Below are 27,324 nucleotides of genomic sequence, written 5' to 3'. Positions count from 1 at the left end.
TCTATTGATCAAGGTGAACGAGTCCACTTTAAATGCGGAAGCAGCAGTTGCTGTTATTATGTGGCATGCCTGCTAGTCATCAAGCTCTAAATTCTGAAAGATTTCAGTGCTTGACTACAGGAACCAGGGCCGCCGAGAGGGGGGGATGGGTACTGAGTACCCGGGCCCAGGCTTGCTGAAGGGGCCCGGCAAGGGCTCTGGTACGCCCCACCCTCCCCCTCCACTCCTCCTGGGCAACAGCAGCACACAGCATGCTGCTCAGCTTAGCACATTCTGTAGGTAGGTGTGTGCTGCTGGGGGAGGGGGGGGGGGCAACAATAGCACTCCCCCCCCTCAACTTTACAGTGTTTTTCCAACCCCCCTAAACATTTTGGGGGTGTGGCCTTATCACAGGAGGTGACCATGCCTCCCACGACAGGCGGCCCTGACAGGAACTGACTCCATTTTCAGGTGTTGTTAGACCTCTGAGCCCAGCTCCATATAGGAAGGAGATGCGGAGCGTGAAGATGTATCCATTCTGACCCCTCCATCTTCCTTGCTGGGCATGTAGTTGAGCTACGGTCAGTTTGGCTGTTAGGGATTGCCGGTTACAGTAAATGCCTTTTGGTGCCACTGCCTTGAAGCAAGTTAGATACATGAAGCTGTTAATATTAAGTAGGCCTTTTTTTAAAGTATCAGAAATGAATTTGATACTGTTAGTTTGGGAAATATAGCATATTTTAATTAATTTTAATTTTTGGAACCATGCAAATCGGGACCGTCGCACACCGCCGGGGGTGTGGCCTTGTATGGGAGAGGAGTGGCCTTTGATGGGAAGGGCCATGACATCATGACACAATCCCATTTTCATCATTTTGGGGGCATGACCAACAGTCCCTAAGCAGCTGGGCAGATGCACTATATTCAAGGATAATGCGCTGCTTTTTGGATCAGAGCAGGGGTAATCAAAGGCTTCGACAGTTGGGACTCGGAGGTATGCATTGTGCCTCTTTGTTCTTATAATGGATGATAAGGACAATTAATGCTAAATTGGGGAGCGGGGGGCTGTATGCGGTGTTCTCTTAGGATGAGCCTGGTACTTAAAATGCACTAGGCTACCCAGAAGGGGGAGGATAGAGGAGGAGCACACTGTCTTGGTTCCTACTTCATCATTTCTTCTACTCACTTAATTTATGGTTTTGTGTGAATCTATAAATATATCATCATTGTGTTGTGCTGCTGGTCTGTCTTTATGTGGGGGTCCCGTTCACCCTACTGTTCACCCAGCTTTGACAACAGTCAGTGTTTCCAGTACTTCTCCTAAGTAAGGGTTTCACTTGTAAAATGCAGGGTTGCTGCTGCATCAAAAGGCCTTTTAGTGGTATCTCATTCGCTATATAGCTAGACCCATTGCTATGGAGACCAGCCAAAGGTTTCTCCCGCACGTGAAAGCACTGACTGTAATGTAAGAAGGTCAGGAGGGCAAGAAAACATGGTAAAATTAGTTCTGAATCTTCAGTGTCATTCTAAGAATGAAAATCACTTATTACAGCTAGAAGCAGTAGAACTTTGTTGCAGTAAATATAATAACATAAGGCTTTGTATTCTGCTGCTTTCCCATTGCCTAAACGTTTGAGACCCGGTATTTTGAAACGGTATTTAAAACGGTATATTACCATTTTAAACCCCTTTTACACCGCACATAAATACCCGGTCTCAAGCAGGTTTGCCCAAGCGCCTCTCGTGATGACACCCAGATTGGGTCCAGGACCTGGCGGCCCACCCACAACCGTTATGATACCCAGTGGGGGATCAGGAACTTGCTGCTCCTCACTCCCTCCAACTCCGCCGGCCATGATGATTACCAGCACAGGATCAGGAGGATCTGGCAGCTCCCTCCTCCCTCCCAAACCGCGGATCGTGATGAGACCCAGCCAGCAGTGGGAACTGGAATTGCGGCTCCCCTCTCCATCCCTCCCCAGTGCTGGCTCCAGCACAGATTGGCCCTTATTCTGTTTCGTGCGGTACGGCCCGCGTGCGGCCGTACCGCCGATGTTTTTACTCTGCACATGCGCAGAGGTCAATCTGCGCATGTGCAGCCCCCTTCGCCGCAGACGTATTTCGTCCGCCGCAAAGGGGGCGTATAGGGGCGTGAGAGGCTTCATGCCCTCATTTCCCTATGTGTACGCCCCGCGTTTCATGGGCGTTCCCATGCAAACGCGGGGCGTATGCATGGTAATGAGGGCATGACGCAACTCATGGGGGCGGAAAGCTGACGTCGCCGGATGTCAGCTTTCAGCCCCCATACAAGCTACCACACGGACGATTGTCCGTGTGGTCTCAGCTTGCGGGAGCTGCCGGGGCGTGCGGACCTGCCTTCGATGGTCGACGACCATCGAATGCAGGGGGCAGCTCCCACCATGGTGGAGGCGTACGCCTCCACCATTTTTATGCGGATCGCCAGCCGTCCGTGTACGGACGGCCGTGGCGATCCGTAGGGTTGGCGGGGATTGGTTTGTGCGGCCGGAGCCCCGTGTGCGGCTCTGGCCGCACCAACCAGAATAAGGGCCATTTGTGATGTTCAAGCAGCAGCCAAAGCTGAGATGCTGCAATGTGCGTGACCCTGACAAGCAATCCAAAGGTTAGTGCTGCCATCCCCCATCCTCAGCCCGGTGCCCCCCCATCTAGCCAACCCTCCCAGCCCAGTGCCCCTCCCCCATCTAGCCAACCAGTGCAGGACAGTTGGGAGGTATGCATTGTGCCTCTTTGTTCTTATATTGGATGATAAGGACAATTAATGCTAAATTGGGGAGCGGGGGGCTGTATGCGGTGTTCTCTTAGGATGAGCCTGGTACTTAAAATGCACTAGGCTACCCAGAAGGGGGAGGATAGAGAAGGAGCACACTGTCTTGGTTCCTACTTCATCATTTCTTCTACCCACTTAATTTATGGTTTTGTGTGAATCTATAAATATATCATCATTGTGTTGTGCTGCTGGTCTGTCTTTATGTGGGGGTCCCGTTCACCCTACTGTTAACCCAGCTTTGACAAGTCAGTGTTTCCAGTACTTCTCCTAAGTGAGGGTTTCACTTGTAAAATGCAGGGTTGCTGCTGCATCAAAAGGCCTTTTAGTGGTATCTCTTCCGCTATATAGCTAGACCCATTGCTATGGAGACCAGCCAAAGGTTTCTCCCGCACGTGAAAGCACTGACTGTAATGTAAGAAGGTCAGGAGGGCAAGAAAACATGGTAAAATTAGTTCTGAATCTTTAGTGTCATTCTAAGAATGAAAATCACTTATTACAGCTAGAAGCAGTAGAACTTTGTTGCAGTAAATATAATAACATAAGGCTTTGTATTCTGCTGCTTTCCCATTGCCTAAACGTTTGAGACCCGGTATTTTGAAACGGTATTTAAAACGGTATATTACCATTTTAAACCCCTTTCACACCACACATAAATACCCGGTCTCAAGCAGGTTTGCAGTGTAAAAGCAAGACAGACAGTAGCTACTGTATGAGAGCACAGTGCATATGTAATGAGCCGCTGATTACATATGTGCTTATGTAATGAGCGCCGTGCATATGAATGAGCCAGTCATTACATATGCGCATATGTAATGAGACACTCATTACATATGCACTGCACTCATTACATATGTACATATGTAATGAACGGCTCATTACATATGCACTGCGCTCCCGTAGCTACTGCCTGAGTCCTATATACCGGTTCAGAGCCATTCACACTGCATGAAAAACAGCTCTGAACCGTATAGGACTTTTTTTTTACCCGTTTGCAAATACCGGTTATTTGTAACCGGTAAATGCAGACTGGTGCTTTCACACTGCAGCTCTAACAGTTTTAAAAGGCTAAAAAATCGGCAATATACCGGTTAAGAGCTGCAGTATGAAAGCGGTATAAGTATCTCAAATCAAAACATCATTCAGGTTCCATTTAAACTTCCCTGTATCCAGTGGCGTAAATTAATCCCAGTTGCCCAGAGGCAAAATAAATATCGGTGTCCCCCAAACACACACAAACACAGCTCCATATAAATATATATATGTATATAGAAAATATTTCTAAAAATCTTGTTACATTGCACCAGATTTATTCACAATATCTTTTATTTTAAACAAATGCATTGCTTAGCAGTCAGACCTACAGATGGAGCCCCTCTCATTATTGTCCGGCTCTCGCCAGACCGTCCCAGCTGGCGAGAGCCGGCGGAGAGGGACACCATCCACGTGCATCCCAGGTCCTTGGCGGCTGGGCAGCGTCACCCTGCCCCTCTCCGCTTCAGGGAGACGGGCCGGATATTATGGGTGGGGCGGGGCGGCGAGGTAGACCGGCGGCGGCGGGGAGCTACGTTGCCACGGGGCTACATCTGTAGGATTACAACCTGTGACCTGTCTCACTGGAGAGAAACACCTTACTGATAGAATTCTTTGCTCCTGCAATATAAGTATGCAGATTTTGACTATGTATGATTGTTAGTGCAGAGCTATGTAGTGTAGTAACTTCAAATAGTCACTTTAGGTAAAGTATTTGTTTCTAGTGGAACAGGTCAGGGGTTCTAATACACCATGACACAGAAAAAAATATGATTAGAATAAAGAGCGTGACTGAGGGGAGTCAGCCACAGAAGCGATATCCGCGGCTTTCAATTAATTGATTCAAACTCACAGGGGTGAGGTGCCCACTTGGGAGGTGCCCACTTGGGAGCAGGAGCCCATCAGCAGGTGACTTCATTGCCTCTGCATGTATCCATTCTGTGTAGCACAGAATAACTGGTTTTCTGTTCGGGCTACAAAATAGAGTTTCTAGTGAACTACTGTAATTAGGTCAGAAGCATCACAGATGCTCCACATGTGTGTTTGGACACTTGTCTCCAGTAACTCATTAATTAATCAATCCCATTGCTGCAGAGATTTGACCCATTGTCCCAGCATCGATCGTCTTTGCTATAGGATGCTTTGTCTAGAAGAGGGGCAGAGCAGTTTTCAAATGACTCCACGTTCTGCTGTATTCCCCGCTTATCTTATCAACTCCAATTGTCCTTTGGTTAACAATTTACTTCTAACATCAATTTAACATCACAGTGGATTTTAAAGTAAGGAATCTGCATTTGGAGCATAAACTGTATTCACATAGAAATGTGGCAGGTAAAAATATGTGCACTACAATCATATTACAAGTCACTCTGGGCCTAATTCAGACTTGATTGCACATCTAAAGATTTTACTGCGGTTGTTTAACCGCTGCCGCCGCCTAGACAGAGGGAAAACCCGCTGGGTACACACAGATTTATCTGTCCAATCTGTCAATGTATTGGAGAAAATGGCAATTGACCATTTGTTGTCAAATGCTGGAAAACAGACAATGGTCGTTCAGAAAAATTGGGTAAATCCATTTGATTTAAAAGATTTGTCCAAATAATAGTTTTTGTAAATTTTTTAGCATTTGGGAGCAAATATGCTTTCATTTGTTACCCGACTTTTGTTCACACCAAATCAAATTATGGGGGTTATTGTGGTTCATCTGGTCCTCCGTGTGTATACCGATGTTGTGCGTCTGCACATGCACATTTCTGCGCATGTGCAGGCATAGGGTGCGTGCACCCACGGGAAACATCCTGTTCGCCTTGTCCACGTATTCTACATGGCCAGCAGGGGGGCAGAGATGGGCTGGGGTGCTGGGCAGCCCTATTACCATATGCAAACGCCGAGCATTTCATGGGTGTTTCCATGACAACACTGGGCGTTCTTATGGTAATGAGGCCGTGACGCGGGTGCGGGGGGCGGACACTAACATCACCGGGTGTCAGCTGCCCACCCATTTCCGTCCAAGCGTGTACGCATATGGAAGTGACTTGAAAGTCACTTTTATATGCGTGCACCTTCCACATGTTTCAATGGTCGACGACCATCAAAAGATGTGGGAGGTTCCCCCTGTCCTGCGAATAAATGTTTATGTTAAGCATCCATTCGCAGCCTTGTGAGCCAACCAGAATAAGGTCCCATATTCCCAGTCTGTGCAAAACTGTGTAAGTCCGATCCTCACAGAAATTTGCAGATTTGCGAGTCAACCAGAATAAAGGCCTAAATCTCTGTCTGGACAAACCCTTGCAATAACAGTTTAGCAGTCAGTTAATCTCTATCAAATCCTTTCATTCAGTGGCGGAACTCCCGGAGGCAATGGAGTCATTTGCCGCCGGGCACCAGCCTTAAAGGGGGCACTGGCTCCATTGCCTCCTGGGAGTCCAACCGGAGATTCCGCAACCCCTGTGAGAAAAAGTGCCCCAGCACAAAGGACCTGGCTCTAATTGTATGCTGCGCCGGACCCTACTCAATATGTATGCAAGGGGTGGGGACACACTCATTAGATATGCAGGACGCTGGTCCCCGCCCCATGCATATCTGATGAGCGGGTTCCCTCAGCGCAGCATCAGCATTACTAGCTACTACCAATAGTAGCAGTGTGCGTCCATCCGTCCCACTCCCCCCAGCAGTTATCGGCATTCGGCTCTGACACACTCCCCGCCGCCGCCTCGCCCAAGCGCCACTCGTGATGACACCCAGATTGGGTCCAGGACCTGGCGGCCCACCCCCAACCATGATGATACCCATTGGAGGATCAGGAACTTGCTGCTCCTCACTCCCTCCAACTCCGCCGGCCATGATGATTACCAGCACAGGATCAGGAGGATCTGGCAGCTCCCCTCTCCCTCCCAAACCGCGGATCGTGATGAGACCCAGCCAGCAGTGGGAACAGGAATGGCGGCTCCCCTCTCCATCCCTCCCCATTGCTGGCTCCAGCACAGATTGTGATGTTCAAGCAGCAGCCAAAGCTGAGATGCTGCAATGTGCGTGACCCTGACAAGCAATCCAAAGGTTAGTGCTGCCATCCCCCATCCTCAGCCCGGTGCCCCCCCATCTAGCCAGCCCTCCCAGCCCAGTGCCCCTCCCCCCATCTAGCCATCCCATGTGGGGATGACGGTAGGCAGAACACCAATGCCGGCATCCCAGTGGATGCAACCCCGACAGTCAGTATACTTACCCCCCCGCCCCGTAACTTTGACCGTCCCTCCTGCGTACCCTAAACCCTCTGCGTATCTGTCTGGTCTTGCTTTCTACTGTGTCATGGCCCCACGCCTAATTATATAATCACACACATACATATTTACAGAACCCCCCCTCCATAAAATTCCTGCTATGATAGGTCAACTGAGAGGTGCAAGGAGTAAGAGGTGCAGTGGTAACAGGGAAACGGAGAGGTGAACGGAGTGAGAGATGCAGGGGTGACAGGGCTTGGAGTGAGAGGTGTAGGGTTGAACAGTCGAGGATGAGGTGGAGGGGTGACAGATGGAGGTAGAGGAGCAAGGAAGGAGGGAGTAAGAGTAAGTTAAACTATAAATACATGCTGAAGTCAGTGGCACCGTAGCATATTGCATTATATAATAAAGTGTGCGTGTGTGTGTGGGTGTGGGGCAACATTCATCTTGCCTCCAGGCACCTGGGACGAACTTACGCTACTGCTTTCATTCATACTCTACACTTTCCAGGTCTCTTACGTAATGAAATCAGCCTGTATCTCTCTATATAATTTTAAAAAAGTGAAGATTATTTTTGATTTGACGAGTTTGCCACAGATTAGAACAGAAATTACAGAGCAGAGAAAAGCACAATATGCCTTAATTGTATGCGACACCAGCCGTACTTGTGTTTTTATAGGAAGATAATGGCAAATAACAGGATATAGAGTCACCTGTAACATATAATGTCTTTTTTTTCTTTTTGCAATGATCTGTGAGCCACGGAGCAATGTTTGTATGATATTGTCATTTCGGCAGCATCCCACTGAGTACAACCTTAATTACTTGCAGTGCGCCAGAGATGAGATCAGAGGCAGAGCAGGCAGAGAACCTTTAGCTCTATGTTCTGTCACCATGGTGATCCCCATTATTCAGACCTGAGGGGCAGCCTCACCAGCTGACACTGCGTTCATTGCGCTCTGCACTTCTAAATTCTTTCCCTTCTAGTTAGATCCAACTGATAAGTCATTTTGTTTCACTGCAACCTTTTCTTGGGCTACCTGCTGCACAATCCATTCCAGTTGTTATATTGGAAAAAATTGTATACTACGACAATTGTCACCTTCAAAGACTATATGTATTTGTGTATTTTATATGAGCCGAACTGTTAAGGCTTTTACTGAATAAATGTTTTAAACAAATGTGAGGAATAAGCTATGTACCTTTACTTATAAGCGCACTCTGTTCCTTTGTCTTTATATATATATATATATATATATATATATATATTTTTTTTTTTTTATAGAGCGAGTTAGATTTGTTATTTTGTTTTGTTTCTGTGCAGGGTAAATACTGGCTGCATTATTTTTTTTACACTGCAATTTATATTTCAGTTTCAACACACCCCACCCAAATGTAACTCTCTCTGCACATGTTACATCTGCCCCACCTGCAGTGCACATTTTGAGAACAAATTTGTACTGCGATCAGATCTGAAAAAGGGCCAATGTACATTAGTAATGATCCATTTTCTACAGTTTCCCTGCTGCACATGCCCAGTGTACCACCTTCTTCTACCACATTTATTGTATGTGTGCATCTGAGCCCTCAAGCATTGCAATGGACCAGAGAGTAGCTGCAAAGAGGAAGAGACAGGAGCCTTACCATGAAGTGGGAGATTGTGAGCTTAGAAAGTGCAGCACTGGTTCTTTTATGTCTGTGTATTTATTTATTATGATATCTTTAAACTTTTCCTGACCACTTATCTTATTTAAAAGTTTAAAACAGCCTATAATGTAGACCACCTGTCCCGGTTAATATTAATACTGTATTCCATATAGTATCCGGTTTAGAAAAATACCAAATTTCAGCGTTTGCCACTGTAGTGGTTAGCATTGCTGCCTTATAGCACTTCTGAGGTCATGGCTTCCCACCATGGCCCTAACTCTGTGGAGTTTGTATATTTTCCCTGACCTTGTGTGGGTTTCCTCTGGGTACTCCAGTTTTCCTCCCACAATCCAAAAATATACTGGTAGGTGAATTGGAACCTAACAAAAAAAAAAAATGAACCCAAGAGTGAATGTGTGTACATGTACATGTGGTAGGGAATATAGTGGGTCATTGCTGCTTAGCGAGCCTTTAAACGCCACCTGCCGGCCGTGCGAATGCCCGCCCCCCGCCACCCAGCGAATATACCCACCGTACTGCGAATAGATGCTTTGCGTAATCATCCATTCGCAGGATAGCGTCCGTTCCTGAAATCATTCGATGGTCATCAAATCTTAGTCAGTCTCTGCTTACTTAGACTTGCGCTGTCCTGGTCACATTGTGCTATTTTCTGCACCGTCTGTACGGTACTCGCAGGAGTTGGTACACCGAGGACACACATAACGGATGATCGGGAGGGAGCACCCCAATCAGCGCCATAGGAATGCCCACTTCTGGACTCTTACATCCCACTCGGCCTGCTGACTGTGCTGAAGCAAAGTTTGAAGACCCGTCAATGTGCATTATAGTAAAAATTAAACAATACTGATATACTTGAATTAAAAAATACTATAATAAGGCTGGGATTAATGAGGGAATGCAACTTAATGATATTCATAAGTAGGGATGGCCATCGCTGTGGTTGTCATCAGGTTACCGTTGATGGCAATATTGCAAGTGGCTATTAATGGTTACCACGTATGCAATGGATAAGCTTTGATGGTTTCAATAACTAATAGTCTTGTCTGTTTTTTGACTGATTGGGCCATGGACCAATCAGAACCTGGGGGCAGGGCTTCACATATGTCAGGGATGGAGCTATGCTCCATTTCCTGATACATGTTTAAAAAAGAAAGAAATTCAGTTATCCTGTGCCATAGATCGAAGGAAACCATCTGATTTTTCATCATCGATGGAAAAAAAAATATTCAGAAACGATCACAAATGGTCGATGTCCATTCCTATTAATAAGCTGATTTCTGAAGAACTGTAGAAATGTTAATGGACTTACAATGATTTCTCATTATGGAACTGATCCTCAGTCTAACAATGAGTGGATTTATTAAAACTTGGAGAGAGAGAAAGAACCTACCAATCAGCTCCTGTGGTTAATACACTGGTACCCATACACATTAGACGATCCCCACAAACGCTGATATTGGTGGTGGTGGGTGCCCGTCAGAGTACCGGCATCGGCAATTATAAACTGATGCCCTTTATGTCTCGAGTTTTTATAACTCCTTCAACAAATTACTTGTGAAATGACCTTGATTGTAGAAACTCTTGCAATCTGCTGTGAATTATATTTCCATTGTCCCAGACAGTTCATAGAACCACAGTGTCTAGATAAGGGGTGGAGAACCTTTTTTGTGCCAAGGGCCGTTTGTATGGGGAAAAAATCATTCGTGGGCCATATGTAAAAATTTCTCTTACAAATTGTACTGCTGCAGTCGTCCCACGCTCCGGCGGGTGCTGCTGAATAGGACTGACAGTCTCCGGCTGCTGTTGATTAAGAGGAATATCGCGAGAACTACTGACCTCTCGTGAGAATTCCCCTCTACTTGACTCCCGGCAGAGCCCCCAGGCGGGTGGGCGGGCCACTCAGACCAGCTACGGGGGGCCGCACACAGCCCCCGGGCCTGAGGTTCCCCACCACTGGTCTAGATAGACAGTCAATAGGTCTACCCCAAAAGGTCGACATTTAATAAGTCGACAGGATCAAAATGTCGAAATGGAAAAAGAGACACATGACAAGACTTTTTCATGATTTTTTGGTAACTTGGCTTGTTCTTACTTCACCATCCATATTGGCGTAGAGGGAGAATATGCAGCTATAGGGATGCAGACTGAATATTATTCTGCATTTATTATTTTTCTTAGGTACGAATATAATGTATGGCCTTTAAGTGCTGTGGACATAAGCCTCTTCTTCCTGCTGAAAATCTATTATATTCTGATGGGAATATGCATTTGTAATTGCACTTAGTAACTCATCCGCACCTCATTGTACAATGAAGGGTTGGAAGGAGGAAGCTCTTATGAAAGTAGATATAGATGAGTCACTGAAAGGTGACCCAGCTTGGAGTCATTTCTACCAAATTACTTTCTGTGAGCCATTTAAATCATTTTGATTTTCCAATTTGCTTTTTTGCTCACTTTTCTTTTATGTGTAAGGGGATTCCTGATCATTTAGCTAAATTGCATACAGCCAGAGTGCTGGCAGCAGAAGGCAACCATTAATCAGCCATAGAGTGTTAGAGATTAAATGTTTATCATGCTGTATAATGACATAGGGTCACCGCGGTTCCTTCAACTTATTTCATTTTTTTCATCCCTGTAACCCGTCAGTTTAATGAAACTGTCCTCGCCGTTGTCTTCCGGGGAAAGCTGTAGCCATAATAGAAATGAATCAAGATGCTTAAATACTGTCATGAATCACCTCTTATTTCTAATACTGAGGCTTTCAGAAAGTTCTTCTGCCGCGGTCAAGAATAAGGGCTCGTTCACGTGGGCAGCAGGGACGTGCAGTGAGGTACGCCACTGATGGGCAGTATTCACATCCTGTTCCCCTGTTCTGTGATTGACTGGTATACAGTGGAGAGACAGATGCCAACATCAAGAGCATTAAAGTTTATGGAGAGGTGTCAGTGCTCTGCATGGGCGGAGCAACTTCATGGGCTCCACATCAAAAGTTCCTTCCCCTTACTGGAGACTCTTCTCTCCACAGCAGTTGCTCTTTTTATGTGTCAAACAGGGCCAAGTTAACAATAGGGTGGATAGAGCTGCAGCTCCTGGCCTCCACATAAAACTAGGGCCATCAGCAGGACAGCATGAAGATCACCAGACAGATCCCATTTGGACACATGGTTGCATTTCTATTTTCCACCCAGTTATGCAATGTTTGTACTGTTATATATTTAGGGAGACACTGGGGCTTATAGTGTATTTGTTCTACATGTCTACATGGTATTGGCCTCATCTCCTCCATTTCTCATAATAAGCCCTTGAACATTTTCAGCTCCAGGCCCATATGGCCGTTAATCCGGCCCTGGTGCCAAAGTAGTGTTCTAGTTTATATTATGACCCAAAGAAGTAGCCTAGTTCATTTTATGCCCCAAAGATTTGCTCTACTTCATTTTATGAACTTTAGTGGTGCCCAAGTTAATGTTGTGTCCCATAGTAGTGCCTTCAGTGTACATACACTGACCTCAGTATATATAAGGTTAACTACTCACCTCTGAGATGAACTACTTCCGGTGACCACTAGAGGCCACTCAACAGACCAAATTACTACTTAACAGAAAGTGAAAGCAAAATGATATTTTTCAAACATTCTGAATATGGAGAATGGGAGCTGTGAATACAGAGATTGGAGTTAGTAGCAGATAGGAACTAAGCCCTTATTTTTTACTAGTTAGGCTATAAAGTGCATTATAGAGTGCAGTTGGGTGAAGCCCCAGATGGGGCCCCTTAGCCTCTGGGCCCTCTAGCAATTGCATTCCCTGCACCCACTACATCTATGTGCATAGTTCTGTGCACCTTGCTGGCTCAGGAGCAGAGATTAATTTACATATTGCACAATTATGCAGAGCGCACAATGTTTAGGAAGTTAGGTGCATAAATTCAAAATGTGATTTTGCTGTGAGGTTATATGATCATATAGCAGATACTGCTGCCTCTAAAATGTAAAATATGATGTAAATGTCACAGTTTTATTTTATTGATTTCAAGTGTGACTTTAACATTTTCCTTTTTGTTTTTCTGTTGCAGCAGCTCTAGAAGTTAACATTGTTCCTGATCAAGGAGAAATAGGCCTCGGGGAATCAAAGTTCTTCTTATGTCAAGGTATGGGTCTTAAAAGCCTTTCAATGCAGGAAATGATGTAAAGATCTTTAGAGAAATAATAAACATGAGTTAATAATGATTATGTTGTCCACCATATTATTACCGGTTTAGGAAACCATCATGTTATTGTTCAGGGGTTTGTTATTTAAGTCATGTTTCACCAACCCCAGTAATAAAGAACCAAATTTATCTTGGATCAATTATAGTTGTATTCCTTACTTGTTTGCCTTATCATTTTTCTCTCTGGGAGAAGTTCAGAGAGGAGACGCAGGTGGTTGGTGACAGGGTCGGATAATATGCATCACTTGGACCCACCCCCACTAGGAAAATGTCCTGATTGGCACAAATTTGCATAGAGGTGGGACCAAAATTACCTGTTTCTATAGAGATGCATCACTAAGCCCTTCCCCCACCCCCAGGGACAGCGGGATTCGCTATATTAACCTCTCCATTCTGCCCACTTTACTAGGAAGTGGGCAGGATGCAGAATGGGTGCTCACTCTTCTGGGGGCTGAAGGGACTAACGAAAGAGTAGGCAAGTATGCTTTACTCATGTTAAAGCAGATGTCACCACGCTTCAAAATGATCTTGACAATCTAGACGAGTGGGCAAAAAAGTGGAAGATGAGGTTCAATGTGAACAAACGCAAGGTCATGCACCTTGGGAGACATAACCAGTGTGCTAGTTATAACCTAAGCGGGGATGAATTGGGTAAATCAGTACTCGAAAAGGATCTAGGAGTCCTAATAGACAACAAACTGGGGTGTAGTGCTCAATGTCATATAGCAACAAAAAAGGCCAACAAAATTCTCGCATGTATTAAAAGGGGCATGGAAACTAGGGACTCAATGGTAATTATGCCTCTGTACAAATCATTGGTTAGACCGCACCTCGAATACGGAGTACAATTCTGGGCCCCGCACTATAAAAAGGACATCATAGAATTAGAAAAAATCCAAAGAAGAGCAATAAAGCTTATTAGGGGAATGGAGAATTTAAACTATGAGGAAAGATTAAACAATTTGGGACTATTTACACTAGAGAAGAGATGTTTAAGGGGGGATATGCTCAACATGTAAAAAATATTAAGGGGCCAATATAAGGAACTGTCAAACACCCATTTTCTGCTAGAAAGGAATCTAGGATGCAAGGTCACGAGTTTAGATTAGAAGAAAAAAGATTTTGTTCATCTAGAAGAAAAAATTTTCTTTACAGTCAGATCAGTCAAACTCTGGAACTCTCTTCCTGGAGAAGTGGTGTCGGCAGACACTATAAATATGTTTAAAATAGGGTTGGATAAACATTTATTGGTTAAAAACATCCACGGGAACGAATAAGTAACAAAATATGTCTTTAAAATATCATAACATACTATACAACAAGGGATAAGCTATTATAGACATAGGTTGAACTAGATGGACGCAAGTCTTTATTTAGCCTCACCTACTATGTAACTATATTCATTCTTCATTGCTCTCTTACTATTTGGGACTAATTCAGAGGTTCTATATATTGCTTTGTAGTGGTGACAGTAACACTATTGTATGTGGGTTAGCTGCATATCCTGGTAGCGATATTTCTATGAAATAATTTCATTGTCATCCAGAGGTTGGCAGAATTAAAACTACGAGCGCAAGCAATTTCGATAGGTGTTCCTGGGTAGTGACTGGGGGAGGGGTGGCTAATGGCGGCTGGTGTGTCAGTGTCAGGGACTGTATCAAATGATGCAGCTCCACCATAGGCAGCCATGTACTGAAGGACATTCTGAGTAACCATAGTGTCACTCTAATGTCCACTGGTAAGGCCGATGTACGATCAATGACGGGTCTTTGTTAGTATATCGAGATATTTGTTACAGGGCTACTGGTTGCTTAAATAGAATGGCCATCACTTTGGCATTAGCATGACTCATACCTCAACCTCTGAATCATTGCTTCTTTGAAAGTAATAATATGTAATGGTACAGGTACATTCACTAACCATATTTTGTACTAATCTTTCCTTCTCTCCTGTGTCTCAGTAATCGGGGAAGCAACTGAGATCTACTGGGAATCCCCCACCGGGGAAAGGCTAACAAACCAGCAACAGATCTCAGTAGTGAAAAGCGATGACTATTCATCAACTCTTACCATTTACAATGCAAGCATCCAAGATGCAGGAACCTACAAATGTATCGCTTCCAGCCCGGAAGAAGGAAGATCGGAAGGAACCGTACAGCTTCAGATTTATCGTAAGATTGGCTTTACTTTATTACCTTCATTTCCTGGCTGGAACAGATAACACAGTAAATCAAAGTATAAGTAGAATAATATTTATTGATATATACTTTGCTAATCTAATATGGAAATTCAAAGGGGAATATCCTGCCATTAGGAGCAGGGTTTTACTTCTCTAAAAGGATCAAAGTGAAATGATTGATTCCTTCATCCAAAATCATAAAAAAAAATTATTCCACAAAAATTTTTTTTTTTAGTCACGTACAGTACATGTATGCTATCTCAACTTTTAGTCACTTACAGTACATGTATGCTAACTCAACTTTTAGTCATGTACGCTATCTCAACTTTTAGTCATGTACAGTACATGTATGCTATCTCAACTTTTAGTCATGTACAGTACATGTATGCTAACTCAACTTTTAGTCATGTACAGTAATTGTATGCTAACTCAACTTTTAGTCACTTACAGTACATGTGTGCTCTCAACTTTTAGTCATGTACAGTACATGTATGCTAACTCAACTTTTAGTCATGTACAGTACATGTATGCTATCTCAACTTTTAGTCATGTACAGTACATGTATGCTAACTCAACTTTTAGTAATGTACAGTACATGTATGCTATCTCAACTTTAGTCATGTACAGTACATGTATGCTAGCTCAGCTTTTTGTCATGTACAGTACATATATGCTAACTCAGCTTTTAGTCACTTACAGTACATGTGTGCTCTCAACTTTTAGTCATGTACAGTGCATGTATGCTAACTCAACTTTTAGTCATGTACAGTACATGTATGCTAACTCAACTTTTAGTAATGTACAGTACATGTATGCTATCTCAACTTTAGTCATGTACAGTACATGTATGCTAGCTCAGCTTTTTGTCATGTACAGTACATATATGCTAACTCAGCTTTTAGTCATGTACAGTACATGTACACTCAGCTTTAGTCATGTACAGTACATGTACACTCAGCTTTAGTCATGTACAGTACATGTACACTCAGCTTTAGTCATGTACAGTACATGTACACTCAGTTTTCGTCATGTACAGTACATGTACACTCAGCTTTAGTCATGTACAGTACATGTACACTCAGCTTTAGTCATGTACAGTACATGTACACTCAGCTTTAGTCATGTACAGTACATGTACACTCAGCTTTAGTCATGTACAGTACATGTACACTCAGCTTTAGTCATGTACAGTACATGTACACTCAGCTTTTAGTCATGTACAGTACATGTACACTCAGCTTTAGTCATGTACAGTACATGTACACTCAGCTTTAGTCATGTACAGTACATGTACACTCAGCTTTAGTCATGTACAGTACATGTACACTCAGCTTTAGTCATGTACAGTACATGTACACTCAGCTTTAGTCATGTACAGTACATGTACACTCAGCTTTAGTCATGTACAGTACATGTACACTCAGCTTTCGTCATGTACAGTACATGTACACTCAGCTTTCGTCATGTACAGTACATGTACACTCAGCTTTCGTCATGTACAGTACATGTACACTCAGCTTTCAGTCATGTACAGTACATGTATACTCAGATAAAATAAATGACAGTCCTTGATGAATGGGTGACTTCTTTCTTTCTTCTCTCCCATGTCACATACTGTATATGTTAAAAAAAAATAAGAAGAGAATATTCTCATAGTGTAATTGTGTTTATGCCGTGAGAGATTCGGGCTTTACTCTGGCGTGTGTACAGAATAGCCTTTTCCACCTTAGATGTAGAAAGAAAAGCAACAACACAACATGCAGCCAAGATGAAAAGGGAACAAGAAGGAAAAATCCTGGCAAATATCACTCTTATGGTAATACGCTTACAGAAGGTATTATTGGTAATCTGCATATCAAAATCAACGATTCAAAGAAAGGTCCTTGCCTGTAGTAGATAGCTCCCATATGTGCAGGTGGATGAAAGATAAGGAAAATGCATCTAGTTTTTCATAAAACATAATCGTTTTAATTGTGTTCTGCTCAGAAACATAGATAACATTTCAGCATGGAAAATATCACTCTTGATAAAATTCGATAAAATAAGCCTCCTACCATATGGAATAAGAACCAGCGCTCATAACAGGATCTGTACACATTTGAAGGAACTCTCAGATTGTCTCTCCAGATGTAGTGGTATGGTTGTCAGGTGTAGCTAAACCACATGGCCGCTGCTTGACCTCCTTCACCAATGCACTTTGGCTATATCATATAGCTGTTTTCAAAGTACACAAGGTCCCAGAAGCAGAAACAGGTTTGTCCTTGTATAATGGAATACAAATGTGAACGCCTGATAGTAATTCTGCCATCGACGCTACATGCCCAGAAGAGAAGGGCTTCAAGTGGAACATAAACGTGACAATGGACAACTTCCTGTTTGCGTTCCAGCACCTAGAGATGACACAATGGACAGTACTGATGACCAAGGAATAAAAATACAACAGTGATATATAAAGCAGTTAATACTCTTTAACTTGCTAACATTGGGACAAAATAAGCATTAACCTTTATTCACCCAAAATGGCCGCTTGTAGTATCTCTGGATCTGTCAGTCCTTACCGGTACATAACTGCTTCCGATATCTGTGGATTAGTTTCATATACAAGAGTTCACTTCCTGTAGTATTGGGTTAGACAACCAATGCTCCTTTTATGGGCCGATTCAGACCGCATTCAGCCCTTCCCCCGATCTTTGCACAAACAACTTCACATGTGCAAACCCCGGGAGCGAAAGGCTTTGGCGCGTGTGAAATTCCAGAGGGGTTGGGCGGGGGCGGACACTGAGCTGAAGCAGAGGAGCACTCAGCGTTTTATGGGTATCCCTAAGGAAATGTTGGGCGTTCCCCTGGGAACACAAGCGGGTCTGAATTAGGCCCTTAGAGTAGCAAAACAAGCCATAATGTTAATATATAACTGCCTGTACTTAATACTATATCCATAATGTAACTGCCCAGATCCCTGACATACTGTATATGCTAATTTTTCCCCCAGAGAAATTGACCTTCAGGAATGCGCCCACCCCACAGGAGTTCACAGAAGGATCAGACGCTGTTGTCATCTGTGATGTATCAAGCTCTATCCCCTCAGTCATTATCTGGAAACACAAAGGCAAAGATGTGACTTTCAAGAAAGACGGTAAGCCTGCACTTAGCCTCTGTACTATGGAGCACTTTGTCTGTGCAATTGACAGCTTCCATTATAATGACATGGTCTATAATGGGCCCTTTAGGTTCTCATGTCGGAGCTAGAATCAAATTAAAAATCATTGTGCATTATTGTATGCAAAAAAAAATAGAAACATTCACAAGCATCTGTAATAATAATAGAAATAAATACAAATATTGATTACTAGCTACTCTGGCCAGGCAGCCCATGACCAACAATAAGGATGATGATGATGAAGAATGATGCGTGCATAGAGGAAAATATTAATTGGCTCCCTCTGTTGATCTCCTTTCCCCACAGCCCGATTTGTTATGCTATCCAACAATTATCTTCAGATCCGGAACATTAAGAAGACAGATGAAGGGACTTATCGATGTGAGGGCCGGATACTAGCGCGTGGAGAGATAAACTTCAAGGATATTCATGTTGTAGTGAATGGTGAGAAATCACTAGGAAGTATTTTGCTTGTGTGGTGCACAGGGCCGCCCATAAGAATTATGGGATACCTAACATACTTCCTGAGTCGTCCTCTCTGTATTCTTGCTGTACCTGTAACTTTTTCCCCCCATCGCTGTGTTCATAGGTCTCTAATGTAGCCTTAATCCTTTTTCCCATATTTGTTTTTTTTTTCTCATTGTAGCATTACTCATGACTGGGAATAGAACCTCATTAGCATTAACCCGACATGCTTGAAAAGTGGGCATGGCTTCTCGTACAGGGGGTATGACCTCATTGGAGCCCCAATGATATCACTGAAGGGGGCATGGCCTCATGGGAAGCCCCCAACAACTTCACTCAAAGGCAGCGAATGGGCTGCCCCTGGAGACTCTTTCAGCACTGCCAGCTCCTCCTCAGTGACAGGAGCCAAGAGCTGCATGATAATGTCACACTGCAGCACCCAACTTCTGTCATTGTGGGAAAGTGGGCATTTTGGTGTCACCCCCAACCAGATGACATAACCTATTTTGTTAGCCAGTTTATTAGCGAAGTCTGTATTTATGAGAATCACTGTGAGAAATTTAGTAAAAAAGATGACATCACTATGGCCATAGACCTAGGAAACACGAAATCCTGCAGATTGCAAAGCAACCAGAAGACAGCTACAAAATGCAAAACTGATGATTAGTATATATACCACACAGTGTTTTTGCTGGGTAAAAAGGTATTTGTGGTCACCAATAAACTATGGAGTATAGCCATAGTCTATGGCTATACTATACAGCAGGCTTTCCCAACCACGGTCCTCAAGGTACACCAACAGTGCAGGTTTTGTAGATATCCAGGCTTCAGCACAGGTGACTTAATTAGTACCTGAGTGATTCTGATTAAACCATCTGTGCTGAAGCCTGGACATCACTAAAACCTGCACTGTTGGTATGGCTTGAGGACCGTGGTTGGGAAAGCCTGCTATACAGGAAGCATTCATGGGTCCAATTTCAATTTACAGTATAGATAAAAAAACCACCTCCCATCAGACGACGCACAGAAATACACTCATGAATTATTATGGCAAACACACTGCAGAGATGCCGTTTTGTAAATTAGTGTTATTAGTGTTATCTGGCATAGAACAGAAGCGACTATAGTGCATCCTGATTAAAGGATCTGGAAGCTGTAACTGAACTGGAGATGATATACTATTCGATGTCTTTAGCATCGTTATTATTGTTTGTTTATTGATTTATTGTACTAGTAATTATGCGTAACATTATATTAAAAGTAGGCGGTCTGATTGTTGTCTAGATGCAGCATGGGTGGGGGGGGGGGGGTATGCAGCTTTTCTTGGAATCACCATCCCACCGTAATCTATATATATATATATATATATATATATATATATATATATATATATATATATATATATATATATATATATACACACATATACACACACTTATGATTCATAGCCGCCTGTTCCTATGAATATTTAACAAGATACTTTCTCTATGACACAACAACAGGGCCAAATTAATGTACACACAGGGCAGTTGCTAAGTGCTCAGTGCCCCACAATCCCCAGAACCATTGAGCAGGGGTGAGTGGTGGAGCCAGACAGTGAAGGGCTGTCAGCATGCTGATTGGTTTATGGCTGGATCTGTCCATCAATCATAGTGCTGACAGTCATTTACTGTATGGAAGCATGTGGAGTTACGGCACAAGACCGCAAGAGGGGCAGGTCATGATTATTTGTAGTTGCTTCCTGTGAATGGTTGGCGCCCCTGTGCATTACATTTCCCATGACCTATGATGATGTTAAGATGACCCTGAACGATAGATCACAATGTTATTGCTCATAGAAGTTTATTTCTATTTTCCTCTGTCTTCAGTTCCCCCCACGGTGCGAGCCAGGCAACTAGTTGTCAATGCAACAGCCAACTTAGGAGAGTCCGTTACCTTAAGTTGTGATGCCGATGGCTTCCCTGAGCCTGAAATAAGCTGGACAAAGTAAGTGATCAATAAATATAATTTCTTCTTAGTAACATTATTGACCCATGGGGGCTGCTATTCATTAAAATACATAATTGACAGAAGTCAGTAGCATCAAAATGTGTTCAACGAGACTCATAATATAGATGCCACCTGTTCAATCAGTTGATGCCTTCATTACGCATACAGCATAGTTTATAACTTTCCTTGCGAGTACTATAAAATATAGCTCTATATAATTTACTTAAACCAATGGTAGTAATGCTCAGGGGTTCCCCTTCTTACCCCTATAAGATTATGGGCACTTCCACTAGTTACATAAGTGAGAAGTGGTGGACTACCATTTTAGTCAACCTTGGAGTCTTGGTAGTTATTTGGGGCATCCTTGTATTGGTCGTTGTTTTGTGGTTCCTATCATAGCCATGATTGGAAACTAGGAAGCCAAGGAATTTGGAGATGGTGTGAGACAGAGGGCTTGTACAATGTTTTTTGTATAAGGGATGTAATGTTCTAGTAATATAAACCATCAATGAGTGTATAATATTGAAAGGAAAGGCTAACAATGACTATCTATATGAAATGGGAGAGGTTGTGGGAGATTAAACAAAGTACATGAATTTTTAAGGTAGGTACATCGCAATAGTGTTTGGCCAACCTTCTTGGGCAGCAGGATTGCATGTGACCCTGTTCCCCACCAACGGTAGAGGGCCAAGTCACCTCCGGTTCAGGTCCAATGCCCACGGACCCTAGGGAGATGTCAATCTCATTCGATTTTGGCCAATTTCTCCGCCCGATCCATTAGGATCGGGTGAAATCAGCCCACATCGGACTAGTGTATTGGCACCTCAACATTGAGTAAGACACCAAAGAGTACAATAGAGACCGAATGTATTTAATAAAGGGTGGGAGGGTTGGAAAAAAAAATATATATCATATTATTATTTAACTAGTTTGAATCAGAAGTCTAAATAATTGATCTTAAACTTGGAATTCTTTGTTGCAGGAGAGGAGAAACAATTGAAGATGCAGATGAGAAATACTCCTTTAGTGATGACATGTCAGAGATGACCATTCATCGAGTGGAAAAGGATGATGAGGCTGAATATAACTGTATTGCAGAGAATAAAGCTGGTGACAATGAAGCCACCATTCTTCTCAAAGTCTATGGTGAGGAGACGTAAGGGATACATGACTGCTGGAATATAATGTATTCAGAGGTTGCTGTATCAGGCCTTATATGTGAATAAATGTGTTTGTTTGTGTGTGTGTGCGTATTTATTTATTTATTTTTTGTGTCACCTTCAGCAAAACCTAAAATCACTTACGTTGAAAACAAAACTGCAGTGGAACTGGATAATGAGATCACCCTAACCTGTGAGGCATCTGGAGACCCACTACCAAGCATTACCTGGAGAACAGCCACGCGCAACATCAGTGAGGAAGAAAAGGTAACATTGTCTTGCTTAACTAATGTGGGGCACTGATTTATGATGTCACTGGACTCCTGACTTATGATGTCGCTGGATGACAACCTGTTAGCGGGACATTATAAGCAATTTGCAGACAATAACCAGTTTGGCGTACCATTGTTTGAATAGAATGCTACTTTAAGGAAATTATTTAATTCGTGGACGTATCTCATACGGTAGGAATCCCTGGTTAAGTGATGGGTGCCCTACTGATCACCCACTTTCTTTGGCCTTTGTACTTCCATAACCTCTATGTATAACACTGAAGAATGTAATGCAATCATTCTACATTCTGTGCATCCTCCAAATCAAATCAATGGCAATAAGGCAGTATGCAGTGGCATCATAACTGGGATTGTGCAATGACAGTAAATCAGTGTACAGTGACATCATCACTGGGTCTTAGGAGGGGAAAGCTGATGTCTGAACGCTGGACTGAGAATTGGGACGAAATGCGCTTGGTGTCCTTCAGTGGCCGCCATTTGTTTTCTCAAACAAATGTAAGTATTCACCAAGAGCACCACAGCAACTGTGTGCGGATGGATTGTCACTGTGACAAAGGCAAAAATAATCAGCAGTTTTGACGTCACTTACAGGACAAAATGTGCCTAAAATATTTTTTTTATGATTGGTCTCCCATCATTTTCCAACAATTTTTGAGCCTTAGGACATGACTAGAGAATGATTGCTAAAAACAAATATCTCCCCCTACTATATATAACGACCCCTATAATTTTAGTCATATATGACTCATATCAGTCTGTATTTTTAAGGTATACCTTTCATCTAGAGATAATGGAGGCAGTCACATTGTGGGCTTAACCAAAATCATATTATCAATCTTAAACTTCTTCTTTCACTATAAACCAATGTTGCTATCATTGAATTCATAGATTGTAAGGTCAGCGCACAAAATGTCTGCCTTAACCACAAATGGCCACCATTGAACTAGGCTGAGTTGTCTCATTTACAGTATTAATTGGAAATTCCCTCCAGGTTTATAAAGCTGGGAGACTCATAGGAGTCCATGCAAATATGCAAAACTACTGACTATTTTTGAAACTCTCACCTCTCCTGTCTGCCATTGTTTCCTGACCAAGCCTATGGTTCAGAGTGTAATCGTGGGGCAGCAAACTGTCTCAAACAGATATCTACTGTATATATATATATACAGTGCTTGTTGCTCTGTGTTCTGCTTCAGTTACTGTCTATGGTCTCTTATTTTATAGTCCCCTTGTGTTTTAGTTTATATCCATACCAAGCCTTAGGCAATGTATTGCAATACTGCATCTGTGCAGATCTATATTAAGGTTTTACATACTTTATAACTGTTGCTGTCTGTAAATTTCTCTGTGTGGGGGTTTGATAGACATTCCTGGAAGAGATAAACATTCTACAGGATGCTTAGAGAACCACGACCTCACATAAATCCTGAATTTCCACATATAGACTTATGGGTGAACAAGCTTTTTTAAGAACTGTTTAAATTACAACATTTATTGTTCTTTCTAAACCTAAATATATTGGTTAAATTATTTACTTTACACATTTACCTCCTACAACTTTGCCTAATCATTAGCCAACAAATACCAATCATATGTTCCACTTATTCTGTAGAGTCCAAAAATACAAGCCTACAGCTAAGACGCATATTGCAGTTACTGTAGCAACCAGGCAGTTATTTCCTTTCGGCCTAAGCATACTGCTGATTTGTTTCCAAAGGTTCATACATTTCACTAGGTTTATGTATCAAGCTGAGAAAAGGGTGGAGAAGTTGCCAGTAGCAACCAATCAGCTCCAACCTAATATTTTATATTAACCTAAAATTTTCTACCTGATAAATGCTACATCAAAGCTGATTGGGCAATATGGGCAACTTGGCACTCCACCATTATATTCACTACTATATGAATTGATACCTCACATCGTAAATCCCCCCCCCCCCCAACCTTTCAAATATATTTAGAATTGCAGTTGCTTTATGTAGAAATATAGAATAATACTGTAAGTGACTATTACAATGTGTTTCTAATCATAATAGAAATAATTTCAGAGATTCACTTTGGAGGGAAATAGAATGCGGTCTCAATTAGGGCAGTATTCAATGAGAAAAATTCTCCGTGCATGGCGAGAGATTTTTTTCTCTCGCCATGCACTCGCCCTGTTCCGGAGGGCTCGCTGCCACTCCTGCTCCCACTATTCAATGTGGTTAAGACTCGCCGCCACTCGCGGCGAGTCTTAACCCCTGCAGCGGACGAGCGTCCGTGGCAGGGAGCCGGGGGACGGTGGCAGCCAGGGAGATTAAAGTCTCCCTGGCTGCCCCAGAACATATGTGGAGGGGAGGAGGGCTCCCCGGGACCCAGGCAGCACAAGCTGCCCCCCCCCCCTATAGCCAGCGGGGGACCCAGTATTCACTGCACCCGATCGTGCATATGTAATGATCAGGTGCAGTGAATATATGAATATCTAATGAGTGGCTCGAGAGCTCCGGCCCCCTGCTGGCTGCTCTGTGTAAAAAAAAAAAAAAATTAAATATTTTTTTTTTAATTAAATATATATTCATGTGCTATAAGCACATGAATAAAAATAACATGCCCCTTCACAGAAAAAAAAAATCCTGATTTTTTTACACCAAAATTAAAAAAAAAAAACCTTTTAGCTTCAAAGTTCACATTTCAGTTCTCCATGAAAAGATGGAGAATTGCTACACGGAGAGACACGACGAAAATCACTTAAAAAGACGGCGAAAATATCACATTGAATAGGGTGGTTCACTTTTGGAGAGCAAAATGCTCCTTCCAACGCGAAAATAGCACAAACTCGCCATAAAACACGGCAAATTTTTCTCATTGAATTCTGCCCTTAGACAGAACCTTTCTACGCAATAAAATACTTATATCATATTACATGGGAAAATGTCACTTTAATATTCAGCTCAGTTTTATTCCTAATTCCAGAAAACAATCCAGTCTATATAATATATTATTTGTGTACAGAGATGTGCCAAGTAAATCAATATTCTTATGCTGACTGTGTCCTAATGAAATTGAGTGACTCTTTGGTATGAGGCAAGCATTAGCGCATGAGACACTTGAATGGAGAGGGTCCGACAGCGGCACGTGACACCCACTTTCCCAGGAATATCCTGCTTCTTTCAAATACTCATTAAAGTGAAATACATTGATTGGCTTTAACGCTAGCTTTACACAAGAGGATGGTCCAAGCCTTCGTGGTACCCTAAGTGCCGACTGACGATAATTATTTTCAGATGTAGCTTAACACAATTTTAAACAACTGCAATACACGTTACTATTTTTTGATGCTTAATGCATTCATTTATTGTTCAGCTATCCCATGTAGATAGCTGTATAGCCTAACTTTACATCAATAGGGCTTTGTCCATTTAAGTCACAAAGTTAGTCAACAGTTAGTCAACTGTGTTGTAGCAGACTTCTGCTGACTTCATTTGGGTACAAGATAGCATGATAGAGGTCAATCCTAATGTAATGCATTTAGTGGCTTCTTCTATTTTACTATTGTAAATTCAGAATTTTGGTAATAAATCTCCCCAAGAATTTATAAGTTGCATACCAACTACTTAGTTATGAAGAAATTGGAATAGTCAAAGTTAGTCAAAGTTAGTAGACCTACTGTGAATGTAGGGTCTAATTGTAGTCTGGAAGTAAAGCAAAAAAAAAATCAATATACTATGAACCTACTTTAGGCAAAACCATGTTGGACTGCAGATGTGGTTGTTGTAACACGGTGAGTTAGATATGAGTGGGGCGTGTCCTAACTGAAATCTAAATTTCAGTGGAGAAATAAAGTTGTCTAACATCTTTGGGCTACATTCAATTGCCGCTAGTATTTACCCTGCACATAAAAAAACATATTCTTCCCTTGTGCTTGAATATTTACAAAGTTACTTGCCTTTTTCTTTCTTTACTTCCAAATCAGAATCATACCCTTAGACTTTTCCGCTCTACAAAATGTCTACATTTTTTCTGCTAGTTTCATTACGGAATTTCTGCAGAACTTCAGCTTGACAGAGTCAAAGTGTTTATGCTATACAGAGGCAAGGCAATTTGACAAAATGTCGAGAGGTGTTGAACGGCCATTTTTTTACTTTTTTACCATGCCCATACTTACCCAAATTTTACTCTAATTTACTGTAGATCAGGCATGCAAGTCTTTATTTTATTTTCCTGTACAAAGTTACAGTATGACAGTATCCAGCAAAGGATTGAGTGTTGCATTATGTCATTTGAGAATGGCTAGGATAGGCGTGGTAGGTCTTGTAACATTTTCCTGGAAATTTTGTATATTGTGGAAGCAAAGATTGGATATGAAAAATGATTTGTATCTTCAATACATAACGCGAAGATACACATTTTAGTCAATGAATTCTTGTTTATACGTAAAAGCAACAAATTAGATCAATAGTGGCCAATTTCAATTTGAAATACGTTAATAACATCCGGGTCTTATTATGCTAGGAGTAGTTTTAGTTCTGCAGTAACAGAGTGCCTATGTTTCGGTTGTCTTGTTGCGTACTGTGTTTTCTGAGTGCCTGTCCCATCCAAATGTCCACATGTTATTGCACGTCTTGTAATTCCGCTAATCATTTGAGGCATTATTTTTGTGAAATCTCCACAAAGAAGATAGCCACGGGGACGAAGAAGACCGCGTTTAATAATCTGTTGATTTCATACCATTTCCTCAGCTCTCTATGGATGATTAAACCAGAGGTTTGCAAAGAATGATATCTACCCACTGACTGATCCAAACACTTACACAAGGAATTTTTGTGTAATGGGTTTATTTTCGTGAAGCGTAGAAGTTTGTATGACTATATGATAAGAGATTTTGCTAATCATATTCATTTACTTAGGTAAAGTACAATAGTTTTTTTTTAGCAATATGTCATTCCTAAATGGGATTATTACAGCAGTAGGATAGCATTTAACTGCTGAGTTTTTAAATCCAGATTGAGATCATTTCACACAGTGAAGAGAAACAGTGGGGACATTTGGTACCTTTAATTCCTGCATTCTGTTAGGGATATGTGGCAAGATATTGACAATATTTATATATTTTAGCCTCTATATCTCTTTGACAGTACAGGTTGAGTATCCCTTATCCAAAACGCTCGGGACCAGAAGCATTTTGGATAACAGATTG

The 27,324-nt window shown here is 42.3% G+C and overlaps 1 protein-coding gene across 8 annotated transcripts in view; it reads left to right on the top strand.

Moving 5' to 3' along the window:
- NCAM1 (neural cell adhesion molecule 1) overlaps positions 1–27,324 on the top strand; it is a 310,177-nt gene that overhangs the window by 190,577 nt on the left and 92,276 nt on the right. For 7 of the 8 annotated variants that reach the window (XM_083163240.1, XM_083163242.1, XM_083163245.1 and 4 more), the window contains exons 2-8: positions 12,772–12,846; positions 14,867–15,076; positions 18,074–18,217; positions 18,548–18,685; positions 20,575–20,692; positions 21,678–21,841; positions 21,980–22,122. In XM_083163240.1, the coding sequence (XP_083019366.1) occupies positions 12,772–12,846; positions 14,867–15,076; positions 18,074–18,217; positions 18,548–18,685; positions 20,575–20,692; positions 21,678–21,841; positions 21,980–22,122 (992 nt within the window). The remainder of the gene's footprint in view (positions 1–12,771; positions 12,847–14,866; positions 15,077–18,073; positions 18,218–18,547; positions 18,686–20,574; positions 20,693–21,677; positions 21,842–21,979; positions 22,123–27,324) is intronic. The other variant, XM_083163241.1, reaches the window with a different exon arrangement.

This window comes from Crinia signifera, chromosome 19 (genome assembly GCF_055691185.1).
Source record: "Crinia signifera chromosome 19, ASM5569118v1, whole genome shotgun sequence".
Taxonomy (NCBI): Eukaryota; Metazoa; Chordata; class Amphibia; order Anura; family Myobatrachidae; genus Crinia; species Crinia signifera.
Note: the sequence above shows the minus strand (reverse complement) of the source record. Positions and strands in the feature narration are given on the sequence as shown.